The sequence below is a fragment of the Squalius cephalus genome (genome assembly GCF_949319135.1).
Source record: "Squalius cephalus genome assembly, chromosome: 15".
NCBI classification, from domain to species: domain Eukaryota; kingdom Metazoa; phylum Chordata; class Actinopteri; order Cypriniformes; family Leuciscidae; genus Squalius; species Squalius cephalus.
In genome coordinates, this window is record NC_137136.1 from 17,802,831 (window position 1) to 17,819,719 (window position 16,889).

General features: G+C 34.6%; 2 protein-coding genes across 2 annotated transcripts; one reads left to right on the top strand and one right to left on the bottom strand.

Annotated features, from left to right (window-relative positions):
• Window positions 1–273: 273 nt before the first annotated feature.
• Window positions 274–2,731, top strand: LOC307172521 (uncharacterized protein). Its single transcript, XM_079894949.1, has 4 exons — window positions 274–331; window positions 2,055–2,169; window positions 2,341–2,471; window positions 2,583–2,731. The coding sequence occupies exons 2-4, from the start codon at window positions 2,100–2,102 to the stop codon at window positions 2,715–2,717; spliced, it is 336 nt and encodes a 111-aa protein (XP_079751075.1). The 5' UTR covers window positions 274–331; window positions 2,055–2,099; the 3' UTR covers window positions 2,718–2,731.
• A 4,902-nt stretch (window positions 2,732–7,633) lies between these two features.
• slc50a1 (solute carrier family 50 member 1) lies at window positions 7,634–15,003 on the bottom strand. The gene is made up of 6 exons (XM_079893630.1): window positions 14,776–15,003; window positions 14,067–14,144; window positions 13,806–13,929; window positions 13,352–13,513; window positions 11,057–11,176; window positions 7,634–10,976 (listed from the first exon to the last, which is right to left on the bottom strand). The coding sequence occupies exons 1-6, from the start codon at window positions 14,841–14,843 to the stop codon at window positions 10,869–10,871; spliced, it is 660 nt and encodes a 219-aa protein (XP_079749756.1). The 5' UTR covers window positions 14,844–15,003; the 3' UTR covers window positions 7,634–10,868.
• Window positions 15,004–16,889: the final 1,886 nt, after the last annotated feature.

Below are 16,889 nucleotides of genomic sequence, written 5' to 3' on the forward strand. Positions count from 1 at the left end.
GTATGAATGTTGCAGTCCTCAAAAATTACCTTCACACTGGCATCAAAAGTGAATAAAAAACCATGGCATATATTATACTTGTTTATATATATATATAGATACATAGATATAGATCATTATGTTCCATGACATTCATCAGGAACAAAGAACCTATCAACAAACCAGTAAGTCACGCCACACCTCCATAACTTGTTTTTTTTTCTTCCCTCCCACTCAGGCTCTTTTCTCCTATGAAATGTGAAAATAGGTGGTCATATGTAAATCACACATGCCTAGTTTTTATAATTTCCTTGTTCAGAGAGCTGGCAGTATCTCTTCACACTTGATACAGGTAAGAAGCACCTGCACTCGTCTACTTTTCTCAACACAAACTGTTGGTTTACCTTCTCTCTTTCCATTTTCACCGTTCGTTTCCTTCTGGTGTCTTTTCAAACTCCAGTGTTGTCTGCAAGCCATACATTTTAACATTCTCCTGAAAGAATTGAAATCAAAAATGAAATTTACCAAATTATTTTTTATTTAAGCTTTTTATCTCATGCTTGTCGTCTCTGAATATTATCTGTGATGTTATTGCTTATTTGATTTTTTTTTTTTTTTTGATCAACTCTATAACAACATAATATTTCTCTAACATACTCTCTTAACATTTGCATGCTGGTTTAAGATATTAATAACATATCACTGCACAATATCATAATTGTATTAACCTATTATATCAGTTTGCAGATATAGAATCACAACTTATCAAGTATTGTGTTAAACTAACACTTTAAGAATTTGTCATCGGCGTTGTTTTAAAAATAGAATTTAAATGGCTACAACATCATCACTGACTAGTTCAGGATTTCAGTTTTTTTAATAAGTAAATTGATGAATATCTACATATTTATAGGTGATGAACATAAAAAAAAAAATACATTCAACCCCAAAATGTTAGGCTATAATTTACTCGCCTTCATGAGGTTTCAGACATTCTTCTGTAGAACACAAAGGATGTTAGGAAGAATGACAGAATCTTTTTCCGTACAGAAAGTTAATGGTGACTGAGACTGTCATTGAGCCAAACTTCTCCTTTAATGTTCCACTGAAGAAATTAACATGGATTAGAAACAATAAGTGATGACAGAAAAAAGATGAACTATCTTTTAAAATGTTCCACTTCCCCACTATTTACATACAAACACAAGCCCCGTCAATGCGGTTGGCATTTTTAGTTTAACAAAAGCTTGCACAACCGGATCGACATCTTGAATAACTCACTTCAGTGAGCGTTTAAAAGAAATCACATGTTGGCATTCTTTTCAAAATGACTGCATTACAATGATGGAAAGATTAATGGAATGAGTCACTTATAACCAATGAGAAAGCAAGGATGTTTTCCTGATGTTTATCTTTTTAATTAAATTGTCAAATTAAATGCTGCCAATATCCAGGGCTATTTAACTTTCTTAACTTAAAATTTGGTTTTATTCACTAAAATATAAAGGCAACTAGCCTATATTTTCATGTCTATTAAGACCCATTTATACTATGTGAATTAAACATAAAGCCGAATACTTAAACTCTTAAGCATTATACTGTCAAATTTTGACAATTAGGCATAAAGTGTTACAATTGGTGAATTTCTGTAAAGCTGCTGTGTGAAAAGCACTATGATAAAAAAATTGACATGAATTAAAGACCCCAAATTAGTACAATATTGTCTGGAGAACATTTCATTTTATGTAGGCCTATCTTTTTTCTACACACTTTTAAAGTTGTATATAAACATGATGCAAAAAAAAATCTGTTACATTTATTTATTTATTTACAAATTAGAAAGCGGAATTACACAGCAATATCAAATTAATAAATAAAACAAGTGTTTATTTAATTAATACCGTAAGTTAACAGAGATTTGACAGCCATAAGCTACAATAAATGTTTCAAAAAATTCTCTCAAATTTTTCATGGACCAATGTACTAGCAAAAGCAATGTACTAACATTTCCACATATAAATTAAATCCACATATAATGACTTGCTGCTCTGAATAATTCCTCATTTTCTTTCCAGCCTCTCTTCATCTGACAGACCCGTTCTTGTAAAACATCTGCAGCAATGGCAAATTATGTCCAGCTGGTGGCAGTGTTGAGCCTGTGTGTGCTGGCTGTTGTGGTCCACGCTCAGGGTGAGTCTCTAATCACAGTTTTCCTCTCATTGGAGATCATACTGAACTATTACTTTCTAGTCTTAATCACAATTTATTTTATTTCAGTGCTTTGCCTTGTCATTTAGTCATGATCTCTTTTTCCTATGGATCTAAAACATTTTAATTTGCTTTCTCTTTCTGACATAATAGACGCATCTCCTCCACCTCCTCCTAGCATTGGAAATGAGATCTGCACATTCTACACTCAGGGTGGGACCCTCCTTCTGGACGGGCCGAAGGTCTTTGAAATGATGCTGATCGAGTTTGGAAGGTCAATCCAGGTCTGTATACGTTTTCTCAAATCATAGATAAATCAGCAAACATGATTATATGATATTTATGTAAATAGAGATATGGGGCTCATGGAAAATTCTCTCTCACTCTCTTGGTAGACCTTGACCCCAATGGTGACTCAGCAATGGATGGACGACGTAGACGAGGATCATGACAAACGTCTCAACATGGCAGAGTGTGCCAAACTCGTCCAGAGAGTCTCTGACTCCATTCAGAGGCCTCCTCCGCAGTAAACAAGACCTATCGACTGATTGAAGTTGCTTATACATGTACGGAAGTATATGTAATAAAAAAATAAAAAAATATCTTGCTTATTTAGTATGTAGGCCAATAGCTTCATCTCATGTAAGGCTAATCTTTAATAAACACTCAACATTTAAATAAAGCAATTTATTGTTTGAGGAATAACTTTAAAACGAGGAATAAATGTATCTTTGGAAAATTAAGAAATAAAATCAGTCAGAAACACTGTTGTGATCTATGGCGTTCAACTGGTACAGACATTTTGTAGTACTTTTGTACACAGATTTGGCAGTTGGTGGCAATGAAAACAGGCAAAATAATAAATGATCTTCTCCTTACTACCACACACACACGATAGGGGTAAAGTTCAGGGGTGAATTCAGGGTGATTTGGACACTTTTTGCCACCAGCCCAATGAAAAAAGAAGCAACTTGGGCATCACTTGAGCACTTTTCTTGCTCGATTTTTTTTGTTAGTCTTTCTGACTTCTACCTTCAGGCCTATTCTGCTTCTTCGACTGTACAGCTACTCCGCTGCTAAAGCAATTAATGTCAATTTTTAATGTCAATCAACACTACGGTACTAGTGTATCTGAGACGGGAGCCAATGAGTGCGAGGATTCTCTCTCGAATGCTTAGTGAAACATCATGAAACCACATACAACGACTCGCCACTTGGTGGCAGTGTATAGGAGGATGCACTAGTGTGCCCATTGTAGTGGTTGATGTGCAACTATGCAAATAACACACATGCATACAAGAAAATGGCTTTTTGAATAACTGTACACTGTAGTGACCTCTATGCGTGAAAGGGTTAAAACACTAAAACAAACAACCAAAAAACATTATGACTAGGGCCTACTGTCTTCAGTGGGGAAATGTTCCTTCGCATGAGATTGCAGGGATTCCTTTTGAAATGATTGCATTTCAACTGCAGAATTTCATTGTACAAAGGTGTAAAACCTTTAATGTGTCAAACTTTTTAAATTAGAACCAAACTACTGAATTCACGGTTAAAGACTCCAATGAAGGCTTAAGTGTGGAGGTTTGACTGGTTAACGTGACCTAAATCAGGCCCTGGATGTCGTAACTACACCATCTGGCTGCAAAATGCATCCATTCTCCATTCAAATGTAGGCTTTTTTTTTTCCTGCAAGCAACATATAAATCATATTATAGTATGTTACTGGTGCCCAATTATTTTTGGAGAGCGCCTAACTCTTTCCCCACCAGCAGTTTTCTAAAAAGTTGCCAGCCACCACCAGCGCCAGCATTTTTGATCATTTTCAGTTTTCATGGCCCCCAAAATATTTCGCTGTATGAATTTCCGTACATGCAATACACCATAAGAAAGATAAAAGCCTCTGCTTAAAAAAAAAAAAAAGAATTTTTTTTTTTTTTATTATAGCTTAATGCATTTTTTTATCAACACTTGAATATGGATAAGTTTAATTAAAAAAGCAACATTTTGAGCAAAAAGCTGAAAATCGCGTTTTTGTCGAGGACTAGGCCTACATCCAAATCGGATTCAGTAACGTTACGATGATCAAAACATACCGTATATGGAGTAGATCGAGTCCATCAACACTCCCAATGCACAGTCCTATAGCTCGTCCTGGGTCCACATTTCATTCGGTAACATTATCAGTTTTGATTTAGATGCTGTTTAATGTTGATGTTCGCATTATGCATCAGCTTACTTAATGGGATCGCTCGTTTCTGTTTCTTCTTTGCCTGTGTTTTGATGATTTGATCTGGAGTTACTGTACTCTTTCAGAAGGTGTGTAATAGCGCCCCCTAACGTATAACAGTGTTGAGCAACTGTTGAAATGAATGGGAACGCTATCAGGCTATAGACATTCTTGGTCTCAGAAACCAAATGAAGCATTGGGAGAAACACCTCAAGTGCTCTAAAGTGAGGTTGGATGAGAGAGTTGAGTCGGTTTGAGAGCGAAATTCAGGAGATGGAGTGCTAAAGCTTGAAATAGCTGCTTGAATGCCTTGAGTCTGCACACTCTTGATCATAAATGCCAGCCTAAAGCAACTGCACATGAAACAGAGACAGAGAAGATGGTGAGACAGTTGGACAGGAGAAAAACAAGGTCACCATTACAGTCTGTGACCTTTGACCTAACCTGTTTTACTAGCAGACTTTCAGTTTAAGCTGAAATCTGTGACAGAGGTCAGCAGGTGCCAGAGGGGTGTTGCCTGTCTGTGCCTGTCTTCTGCTCTCTCTGTTTCGTGTTTATTAAGATTTGATGAATGGAGTCTATCTATTAAAAACATGTTGATACAACTTGTGGTGCTTTTGGCGTCTTTGTTAACTCATCTATAGTGCTGCCGTAAAGACAGAAGCAGGCAAATGCAAACAAGTACGAGGAGACAGATAATTAAGGCTGTTAGGAAAAAAGAGATGTGAATGAGATGAAAGTAAACAACAAACGCGATACAGGAGAAGGGCTGAAGGAAAAAAGGGGTGAGCAGCACATTCCTCTTCCTCTGTCTCTGCTTCCCTTGTTCAGGCTCTTCAAAACAACAGCTGGAGCTCTCACAGGTGTGTTTTACTTGCTGAAAGCTGAAACATATGAGCTGACTTTGCACGCACGCACGCACGCACACACACACGCACACACGCAAGCATGCTGATGCAGCAAACACACACTACTGTTTTTCAAGAGTTCAGCAAACAAAAGTTGAAAGTGCTCCTTCTGCACATTTATAACATTTGTATCATCACAGACGACAAGACGTATCTTAAGTCACACTTCAAAATATGTTTTACAAAATGTCGGCCAAAATTCTGCAAACACATGATGCTGGAACCATCTTCACTTCTCTGAGGTTTTTTTTTCTTTTATAGATTTCCTATAATGTAAGAGTAATATGTAATATGTAAGAGAAAGTAATGTGATATAATTAAAAATAATGACAAAATAATATCCCTCAATAAAATGTAATGAAATGCAACTCTTTCAAAAGGTTTCATCTGTTTTTGGTTTACACCATCATTTATTTTTGAAAACATTGGTTAATTAAACAGGCAGTATCAAATTGAGCCTTCATCACAAGCTCAGCACACAGTTATATGTGTGTATATATATATATATATATATATATATATATATATATATATATATATATATATATATTAATAATTGTAATTATATTGTCTGTATTACACTGTAAAAAGTGAACAGTTGGATCAACTTAAAAAAATACTTCAATTGGTAACACCTAAAGAAATTAAGTTTTCTCAACTTAAATTGAGAAAACTTAATTTCTTTAGGTGTTACCAATTTAAGTAATTTTTTTAAGTTGATCCAACTATTCACTTTTTACAGTGTACTGCCATGATTCCTCCATCATCCAACCATAAAAAAATGTTTTGGGGATTTTAATATGACTAAACCTGACTAGTTTAAACCTACAAAAGGCCCTTTTAAGGTTAGATCAAGTAGAAACATGCTTAAGGTAACAATTGCTTTTCCAGTGAAACACCAGAAACATAAAATAGTTTGCATCTTTTTTTAGTTCTAGAGTCTCTGTTGTCTCCGTACTCAAGAATCAGACAGTCTCATTCATGAGCAGAATTTATGATGCATTCTGACATGCATAAAAACAAAAAAACTAATCATTGATCATGTGTTCATCTGAATGAATGAAAAAAGTCACTGAGAAAATACATAGTTAGCGACCTAGACAAGGTGGTGTGTATGTTTGTGTGTGTGTCCCAGAGACAGTCTCTGCTGCAGGAAACAGGGGTATCCTGTTTTGCAGTAGACTCCCATTGTTGCGCTGATTAAACATACACTAATACACACTCCCACACGTACACACCACACCACAGCTACTGCGCTGTTAGTGATGAGAACGGAGCGAAGTGTCCGAGATCAATCAGATGTGATTCATAATAAACACATTTGCCTGGATGCCGTCACACAAGTGTCCCATCAAGAAACACTGGACACCATACAGCAACACACACACACACACACATTTGAGCATTGTGAGTGTTGTCTAGTCTTTCTGTCTCCACATGGCCATCCATTACTCCTGACTGTCCATCCCCCGTCTGTTTATTTATCTGTCTATTGTGTAACAGAGACGGTTTACACTGTAATTACACTAAATCGTTTCAGCCTGAGGAGCTTGTCATGGTGTGGGCGTCATTTTTCATATTGGCAAATGACGATTGTCTCTGACCAAATCATTGTCATTTCAATATTTATTTCCTTGCAAATTATGGACTTCTTTATCTCCTTGATATAAGGAAATTGATTATTTCAACAGGTTCGTGCATGAAAGTTGCTTTCTGTTTTCAACTCAAATATGATTGTATTTTTATTTTAAAGTTTGTTTCAATTATTGTTATAATTTAAAAAAAATATGCTGAAGGCATAATTATTAACAATTAATAATGGATTTGCATATAACACACACACTCAACTGGTTTTGCTTCAGGACCCAGATATTTCATTAAGTGGTGTAATAGCATCAAATGCGTAGAGAAGAAAAGAAAAATGCCCCTTAAATCAATAGTTTAATCTGTATAGGCCACATAATATGCAACAATTTTAACGTCATCAGCTGAATAGAAAAAATGATCATACCATTCAAAAAAATTTTTAAACAGATAGTTCCCCCAAAAATGAAAATGAATTTCACCCTCAAAACCTATATAAGTTTATTTGTTTATTTTGTTTATTTGTTGCGCAAATTAAAAGAAGATATTATGAAAAATGTTCGTAACCTTACAGTTTTCAGTCCCCAATGACATCCATAGTATTTTTTCATACTATGGATGTCAATACAGGTTTAGAAGAGGGAGTGTAAAAATGAAGACATAATTATTCATTTTTTTTAAACAAATAAATACAGTAAAAACAGTAATCATGTGAAAAATTATTATATAAAACTCAGTTTTATTGAAGTTTTATTTTATTTAAAAAAAAAATGCAACTTCTCCATTCCTAAAATATATAGACAGATATATACTACATACAGTAGCCTACCAGTCAAAAGTTTGGACCTTAAAAAATTTAAAAAGATAAAAAAATTAAGTTTTTTTTAAAGTAGTCTCTTAGTCTCACCAAGCCTGTTTATGTACAAAAAATACAGTAAAAACAGTACTGTATTACCCCTAACTTTTGAATGGCAGTGTATCATGATTTTTTTTTAAAACAATCAGCTAAAACTGTTTTCAACATTGATAATAAGAAATGATCTTAAAATGATTTCTGGAGGATCATGTGACACTGAAGACTGATGCTGAAAATTCATGCTTTGATCACAGGAATAAATTGCATTTTGCATATATTACAACAGAAACCAGTTCATTTAAATTGTAATATTTCACAATATTACTGTTCTTACTGTATTTTTGATCAAATAAATGCAGCCTTTTGCTTTCAAAAACATTAAACACCTTTTGTCCGGTACTGTAAAGTTTGACAAGCTTATTTATATTTACAGTCAAAACTATACACGATTAAATGGTTTGTTGCATTTTCCCTGCTGTCTGTGACCCTCTCACTATCACAGCAGAATGGACATGTGACCCATTTTGGTTTGAGAGCCACTAATCTTCTTACATGTTAACATTTACACAAACATGGCTGAAGACTAAAAAGTGCTTTTGTCTTCATGCGTGAGACTGCCTTAGTCATCATTGTTTCTCTCACAAAAGAGGTTTTGCCAATCACTAATTCTTTCAAAAACACACTCTCCTGATGAACAATCACCAATCCTTTTCCCCTTTCATGTCTTTCTCTGAGAGGCAGGCAGGAAAAGCATGTAAAGACTCCATAGGCACTGAGAAACAGCGAGCACACGGTTCCCACTCGCTCATGTTAACCAAGGCAAACTACAAACAAGCAAACAACACACACACTCAAAAACACAGAGAGCTCTGCAAAACCAAACACTTAATAGCGGGAGATAAAAGTGCTGTTATTTCCCACAGAAATTAAAATGTCTGTCAGTACGCGTTACGCCTCGGCTTTTCGGCGTATTTTAGTTTTCATTGCTCACAATCAGTGCTGATCCTCTTTGAGACCAGAACAAAATCCTCTCACATTCCCCTGCTAAGCTCTCATAACTTCTTCTCTCAGTCTCAGCCAAACATTGAAGGCTATGTTATATAAAGATTTATTTGAGCAAATTTTTTTCCCCAGAAACTCCAGAAAGAACATCCCCCTAAATCCCCTCTGATATAATATACAATGTTGCATAGCATATAAAATGGTACAAAGAAACATAAAGACATTTAAGCTTAATGTAAAACACAAAACATAATCATACAACACAGAAGCCATAAACAATACAACAATAAAACAAAGTTTAAATGTTTTAAATCAACATATTGACCATTTTTATTCACAAAGCCAAGTCTTGGAGACTTGAAAAGACTTGTGAATAAAGTACCGAATGATGTACAGTAAGACCCAGAGAATATGCAAAACAACATTAACAGCCAACGACTGCTTAAGATTTTCATCTCACCATACTTATGGGTTATGAATATGTAACTTAGTGAATTTGACAATTATTCTTCTCCATATCCTGCCTGTCACCACAACTCACATGATTAAAGCCATCAGATTTTGTGTGACTTTGGTGTTCTCTGAGGGAGGGGAATGTGTTAAAGTTATTGTTTATTTAAATACTTATTTTCATCGGCTTATTGTAAAGTATATGGTGTTCTGACAGTGAGAATGATTAGAGAAAAGGAGCTTTCAACTACAAAACAAGAACTGTAAACAGATGTGTGCAAGATTTCCTATAATCTCAGAGACAGATATCCTTAATCCAACGTCATTCACTCAAACTAATTTTCTGTTTCTACACATAAAGTTTAGTTTGGAATTGGACGCAATTAAATAGCTGCCAAACTGCCATTTGGACACAATTAAGAATGATACTATAAGAATGTAGTCTGTGAGTAATGAGTGATTCTGTAAACGCTACATGTATTACTTAAGTAACAGAATGCGACACTTTCCTAAAGGTCACTCGGAACAGTATGTATCCTACCCAAGATAAAAAAGACACCTGCTTAATATTAACACATCGTTTCAAAAGAATGAAACAGGAAATGTTTGAGCTCTTGGTTTGGGGTGTGTCATGTTTGCAGATTTCAACACTTATTAACTAAGAAATACCTGCCAAACAAACTTAGAGAATCCTCATCCCAATAAGGATCAACCAAGGAAAAAAGAAAAAGAAAACTGTCACTCACACAGAATTTAAAAATGTACCAGATATTAATGTACTGTCTGTCATTTGCTCATCCTCATGTTGTTCCAAACCTGTATGACTTTCTTTTCTTTCAAACTTCAAAAGAAATTCTGAGGAAATTCTTTTCCATCCAGCTACAAAGAATAGATACAGGAACTTTCAAGCCATAAAAGTATCATAAAATAGATCTAAAATACATAAGATAGTCTGATAATCTTCCACACCAGTGAGCTCAAGAACCGGATCCATCATATTTGAGAATGACTCATTCAGACGAATCATTAAAAGATCACTCATTCTGTTCAAAAAGCAAGTCCCAAAAAGAGCTAAGATCAATATTTTTGAACAATGTCTTAAAATGTGTGATATGATGACTAATATAGTATGATCCTTAGATGGTGCTTTTTAAAAACTAAAAGCTCCAGTCCCAATTCTTTGGAATTGCAGGGGAAAAACATTGTCCTCTTTTGTGAGCAGAAATAAAGTCATACGGGATTGGAATAATACATTCAGATTTTTATTTTGGGGCGGGGAGTAACATTCCTTTAATTAACGAGATATTTCACTTTATAAAAAAAATTAAGTTCTCATCATTCAAGTCATCATTTACTTACCCTCATGTTGTTCCAAGCCCGTATTACTCTATTTTGTCTGTGGAACACAAAAGAATATATTCTGAAGAATGTTGGTAGCCAGTCAGTTTTGGTTACCATTGACTTCCAATGTCTATTTCTTCTCTTATGTTCCACCGATGAAAGAAAGATTTGGAACAACATGAGAGTAAATGGTAAAAGCAATATCATTTTTTGGCCAAACTATCCCTTTAATTAAAGACAAAGATAAAGTGAAAATAGTCTGACTTCACTGAATTTTCAGTGGCAGTTTCACTAGATGTTTGAGTTCCTCTCAGATTTGGATGAGTTTATAGGAGGGCTTGTTTGGAATGACAGCTCCGAACCACCAGAAAAGGAAGAAGCGGATGAGGCTAGTAAAGATGCCAGGGGTGTTGGGTACCTGAAAAACAAAAAAATATATATCACACTTTTTCCTTTACCTCAAACCACTGTCTCAAGACAGTCTCTTCATCGTCTTACCATGATATAATAGTCTTGGAGCTGAAGGCCATACAGCGTCCATGATGTCGATGTGAAGAACGTAGCGACAGTCAGGGAAAAAGACAAGCGCTCCACAGACCTCGTTCGCACAATATCCAACTAGTGGAAATGAAAAACACAAATGTTTTTTTTTTGAGAGAGGAGAAAGATGCTTTTGCTACTTTTTATTGATAGAAAGCACAGAGAATTGAAACATGATGCAGGCAGGACTCAAACTGGTGTCTTCCACTTCAGCAGCAAGGATCAGTAAATCTGGAGCACATGTGCTCACCACTGCGTCAAAGCTGCAACCAGACCTTGTTATTTACACTCACGCATTGTCTCTCCTATAACAAGCTGCTATTGCCACTCGCAGACAGGAGGGAATGATGGAGGGAAAAACAGGAAGCAACAAAAGGAGGTACGAGAATGACAGGAAATACAACACAGGGCACAGGACAGATAGACAGAGCTGGGCTGATAAATATGGAAGAGGGAAAGATCCAAAACAGGAAGATGGAGACTGCGAGAGGGCACAGAAAAGAAGGATGGATGGAGTGATAAACAAAAGATGGAAAGCTGGAATGTTACTACAAGACTTCACACCATTTTACTGGAAAAAACAAACCAAAAAAAACAAGATAAGGACAAATGTACAATTATTTTAGAGTTGATGTATGCTTTATGAAATATGTCATGGTGTCATAGATGACATAAATGTATGCAATAACGTTTACCTTTTAATATGTAATATTTGTTGATGCATGCAATTACATAAGTTTAAATGTTTTATTATTCGCCATTATCACAATGCTGGAGGGATTGTGGGATGGTGGGGGACTATGTGCATATATTCTGGGAATATTCTGGGTGTATTGGAAGAGGATTAAAAAGGAAATTAGTAATGTTTTAGGAAGAGATACATCAATGCACCCAATATCTTTTTTTTTTTGCTTGATGCTTTCCCCTTGGATCAGTTTAGTAAATCTCACTTATTTGTATTACATATTATTAATGGCAGCCAGGAAGATAATCACTGTGAACTGGATGAAGGTGCATGAACCCACTGTGACAGAATGGACACAGATACAGTATATATATATATATATATATATATATATATATATATATATATATATATATATATATATATATATATATATATATTTGAGAAAATTACAGCAGATTTGACCTTTTTCGACAGAAGTGGGCACTTATTGAAACATTTTTGCTTGAAGGAAGATAATGTACTGGTATGTGGTATATTTATTTACTGAAGTGCTGTCAGGGACTTTTGTATTTATTTTTACTTTGTATTTTCTTTAATTTTCTTATTCATTGTTGTTTTTTTGTTTTTGTTTGTATTTTTTATTCACTTTTTTGTTTGTTTCTTTCTTTATTAACTTTTCATTATTAATATTATAAGTAAACGTTATGTAACAGTGTTTTGTTTAAAAAAAGTTAAATAAATACACAGTTTAAAAAAAAATTATTATGTGGTGGTATTCCTGTCATTTATATATTTTTCTCAGGCTTTATCTTTTCCACAGACTTATTCCTCATTATCAATCTTTTTGTTATTTTATCACATATTATGTTTTGATTTTTGTTATATTGTTTATGTACCGCAAGTAAATAATTTACATAAAACGTATGTAACACTCTACATAAGTAAAGATTTACATAAATGTAATCTGTCATTTACTCTGTCATTGACAGTCCTGGTAATACGCTATTAGACTTCTAAATACGTTCTTTTCATCTTTATGTGCTTTAAGGCAATGTATTTCTATGTGCACTGGACATTTTATATTTTTTATCTTTCATCTTGACTTGCACTGTCCCTGTTTGCATGGTTTTGCCCTGAATGTCTCTTTGGCTCTGACTTCTGTACCACTGCACTATGTACCGTTTCATGTGTAAATCCAAGATTATGTCTAAAGTTTTATGTAAAGTATAAAGTATAGTCAGCACATACATTGTAAATACAGTAAATACATACATTGACAGACAGGTATGACATCCTATTATTGCATTCAGATGGAATGCAATGATTGGACGAATATGTTTTGGTCCTGAGACTTCCTCAGAAGATATATGTACATTTTTTTTAATATTTAGACCACTTCTATTATTGATTGCTATCAGGATATGAAGAAGGTTTCAACCAGTTTAATAAAAAGTGTATATAAAAAACATTGCCTACCCTATCTTTAAATACATGCAGGTACATGCTGACTGTGGTTTAAACATGATTAATGCTGGTTATAGGCATAGGTGTGTGTGTGTACTCACAAGATCAGTGAGCGGAGAGAGGTACATGCTGATGGTGAACACACTGCAAGCGAGACCCAGCTGAGAGAGTTGAGCTTCTCCAGGACGAAGCACCATAGTAAAATACACCCAGCCCACACACAGCACAATCACCATCACCAGCGTCTGTGGGATCACTCGCCTCTGAAACACACACAGGGACAGCATACCATTGAAAAATCTTCATCATATTTGTTGTATATACAGTTGATATCGTGCAATTGAAAATATTGAATAAAGTCAAACTGTTATTCTGCTAATGTAATAGACAATAGAAATATTGTATTTATTTCACCTTTTTAATCAAATTGTTATGCTGGTAATTTATTTTGTAATTAAAATATTGTATTAAATTAGAAAAAAAGCTAAAAAGAAGCTAGAGGTCTTAAATTCCGCACCCCACTGTATAATCTATGACAATGACTAAATGACAAACCTTCTCTTTGGTATAATGACAGTAGGTGATGATGTATAAGGTCTGTAAAGATGCCCCAATGACGTTTACAATGATCACTGTTCCATCTTCCTTCAGTAATCCATAGTAAAGCCAACCTAGATTACTAAAAACACACACACAAAATCATCATTCAGACTGAATGGACTTGCATATGGATTTCAAAGCATGATAACCATTGCATACATGAAGTTGTATGCAATAACTAACAAGAATGGCTGATGTCAAATAGCAAATACATACTTTAAGCATGTGGTTAGGAAGGGCAGAAACTGAACGTTATCTGAAGACTGTGTGGCCTTCATTTTCTTCAAGTCTGTCCTGCAAACACAGAAACGGTGTGTGAGAAATATTTTCTTGGAAGACAGCATAACTTACTGGCATAGCAGATACAACAGGTTATGCAAATTCTATTTAAATGCTTCATATTTTACACTGTCAATTTATCCAGACAGTGAAATTCATTTGCCCCGCACAGCCTCAAAACGTTTATATGCTCAACTTACAAACATATACATAATAAAGATGTTAAAAATGCACTATAGTTTCAGGCAAAATACTATATTTACTAGTTATTGTTAATAAATGTACTAGTTATTGTTAATAAATTGTTAATAAATTGTTAATCTTCTTGCTAACAGTGTTGGCTAATATTACTAAAGGTTTGCTGTTGTACCAAAAATCATAGTATGTTCGCAGAACGTTTATTGAATTTGAGTGAAGGCAGCCACTCTTAGTTGCAACCACTACAGTTGATAAATAGCCTAAAAGTTTAATATAGAACTTTGTTTAATCAAAGTATTTACAGAAAACCCGAGGAAGGCACGAAATGCCACTAGACACGAACATTATTAAATCTGTATGCGTGCACATTTTTGCTCAGCTACATGGTAACTGTCAAATATGATTTGTCATATCAAGTCCTGAAGTAGTAGAAATTAAAGTAACTTACAATCCCGTCGTGAACATCCCGACGGTGAATATGATGCACGCACATGATAGCAGCTGCAGAAAATCCATAGACTGAAAAATCGAAAACTGAGCTGTGCTTCTGTACCACTGTGCAATCAAGCAAATAAATTATATTTACAAAACCTATGAATCCAGCACTCATGCTACGCTGACGTCCACTTCTCTGTTTCCGTGTTTGTAATCAGGGTTGAACAGCTTCCTTCACTCTGATTGGTTATTCACAGAATGATGCTCCTGATCGTCATTTTGTAGTCCGGTTGTGTAGTTTCTTTTTGATAATTTTTTTTTTTTATTATTAAACCGAATTCAAGTACAAACATTTATGGCATACTTCAACGATGATATATTTTTCGTGTTGATACAAAATTCTGAAGAAAAAACAAAACAGAACAACACACACACACACACACACACACACACACACACAAGGTAAGGGTGATGGTCCAGGCAGCCCAAAGCAGAAAGTTTTATGGCATTTTTGTCTGTCATCCATTGAAGAGATTTTGCAAATAGCTCTTCAAATCGTTCTTCCAGAGTCCTGTTGTGTAGTGAAATAAGAGGCGTAGGTGATTCGGAGTAATTTTAAGATGGTTGCCACCTACATTGATTATACTGAGATTTAAAACGCTGTAGTTTTTGAAAGTACACGCTTGAGGTATAGAGCTCTGTCCAAAGCACAACCGCTTTCTCGGAAATCAATTAGTTTCTGCACTCCTGGGCTTCGAAAGGTGTTTTAAGTGAATACACGCATGTTGTAGCTAGTTTAGTGTCCTGCGGTTGATTTGTATTAAAAACGGATTTCAAAGGTTTCATCTTTGTTGTCTGCTAAATGTATCAATACAGTCTTGGAAACCATGCACCCTTTCATAATTTATCTTTTGCATTTAATGATCTTAATCTGTGATTCATGAAAATAATTATAGAAAATATTATAGGGACTATAGAATTATTGCATCTTTATGAAAACCCATACAAAGTGATCTAAACATAAACAAATTTAATAATAATTAATTTTCAATAATAAAATATTGATTTATATCACAATTTCATCCCTTATGAAAATGTTTTGTCAGCAAAGAGCATGCCTGAGATTAAATGAGACATACTGTATATAAAATCAAATAAATTAAATATATATTTTTATGTATTACGTTATTTAGTCAAAATGTGCAAAAAGTGTGAAAAAATGATTTGTATTTAGGATACATAAAATGCAAACTATGAAAAAGACCAAAGAGTAATACAAAACAAGACAAAGGAGATTGTTATTTTATTTCAAAGACAAAATTCTCCTCTCAGAATTATAAAAAAATGTTTTCTAAAAGTCCAGGGGTGCAAAAATGGCCAAAGCTGAGAAAGACATACACATAGCGAGTCCAATGTATCTTGTGTTGAATGTTTTCAAATGTCCAAAAAAAAAAAAAAAAGTTGAGAGTGCCAAGAAAAATGTGCAAGTTACGTCCTGGCACCCAAGTGCCACTTTTCTTTCATTCATCTCAACCCCATCTGAATGTTTGGTTAACAGCTGTGAAGTCCTTACCATGAAAAAGAGATGAAAAGGGAACGAAAGAGGACAGGAAGAAAGTTTGATGGTGGTGTTTTGACAGTGTTAAACTTTACTCTAAGGCCTCAACAAATTGCACAGAGAATTTGTCTGTGCTGCTCCAAAACTTTGGTTTTTTTTAATCAACTGAACAATATTTATTAAAAATAAACATTCCACACAATTTCATAATTAACAAATGTCTTTATTTTATATAACTCTTAATATGTACATTTTTACACAACTATTTACAAGTTTATAAACCAATACAGTACAAAATAACTTTTTACAAAAAGAAATTGTTCTTTTAACTTATTTGAAAGAATTCATTGAACCGTTTTAAATTGTTTGTGCATGTCGTGCTCTCTGTCAGAAGGCCAGCTTCTCTCTCGCTCTCTCACTCACTCACTCACTCACTCACTCACGAACAGCACAACCGATCATTCCTGTTCAAAACCAAATGTTTTGTTATGAAAGAAAACAAATCTGATCTCATCTATAACATAATTCCAGTACATTTTGTAGGGTGTGTTCACATTACATCACAGAAA

Bases quoted from the DNA above. Each gene is read 5' to 3' on its own strand.
- LOC307172521 (XM_079894949.1), top strand. From the start codon at position 2,100: ATGGCAAATTATGTCCAGCTGGTGGCAGTGTTGAGCCTGTGTGTGCTG. The intron at 2,170-2,340 runs GTGAGTCTCTAA...CTGACATAATAG, and splicing joins TGTTGTGGTCCACGCTCAGG to ACGCATCTCCTCCACCTCCT. The intron at 2,472-2,582 runs GTCTGTATACGT...CTCTCTTGGTAG, and splicing joins AGTTTGGAAGGTCAATCCAG to ACCTTGACCCCAATGGTGAC.
- slc50a1 (XM_079893630.1), bottom strand. From the start codon at position 14,843: ATGGATTTTCTGCAGCTGCTATCATGTGCGTGCATCATATTCACCGTC. The intron at 14,145-14,775 runs GTAAGTTACTTT...CTGTGTTTGCAG, and splicing joins GGGATGTTCACGACGGGATT to GACAGACTTGAAGAAAATGA. The intron at 13,514-13,805 runs GTTTGTCATTTA...TGTGTGTTTCAG, and splicing joins GTCATTATACCAAAGAGAAG to AGGCGAGTGATCCCACAGAC.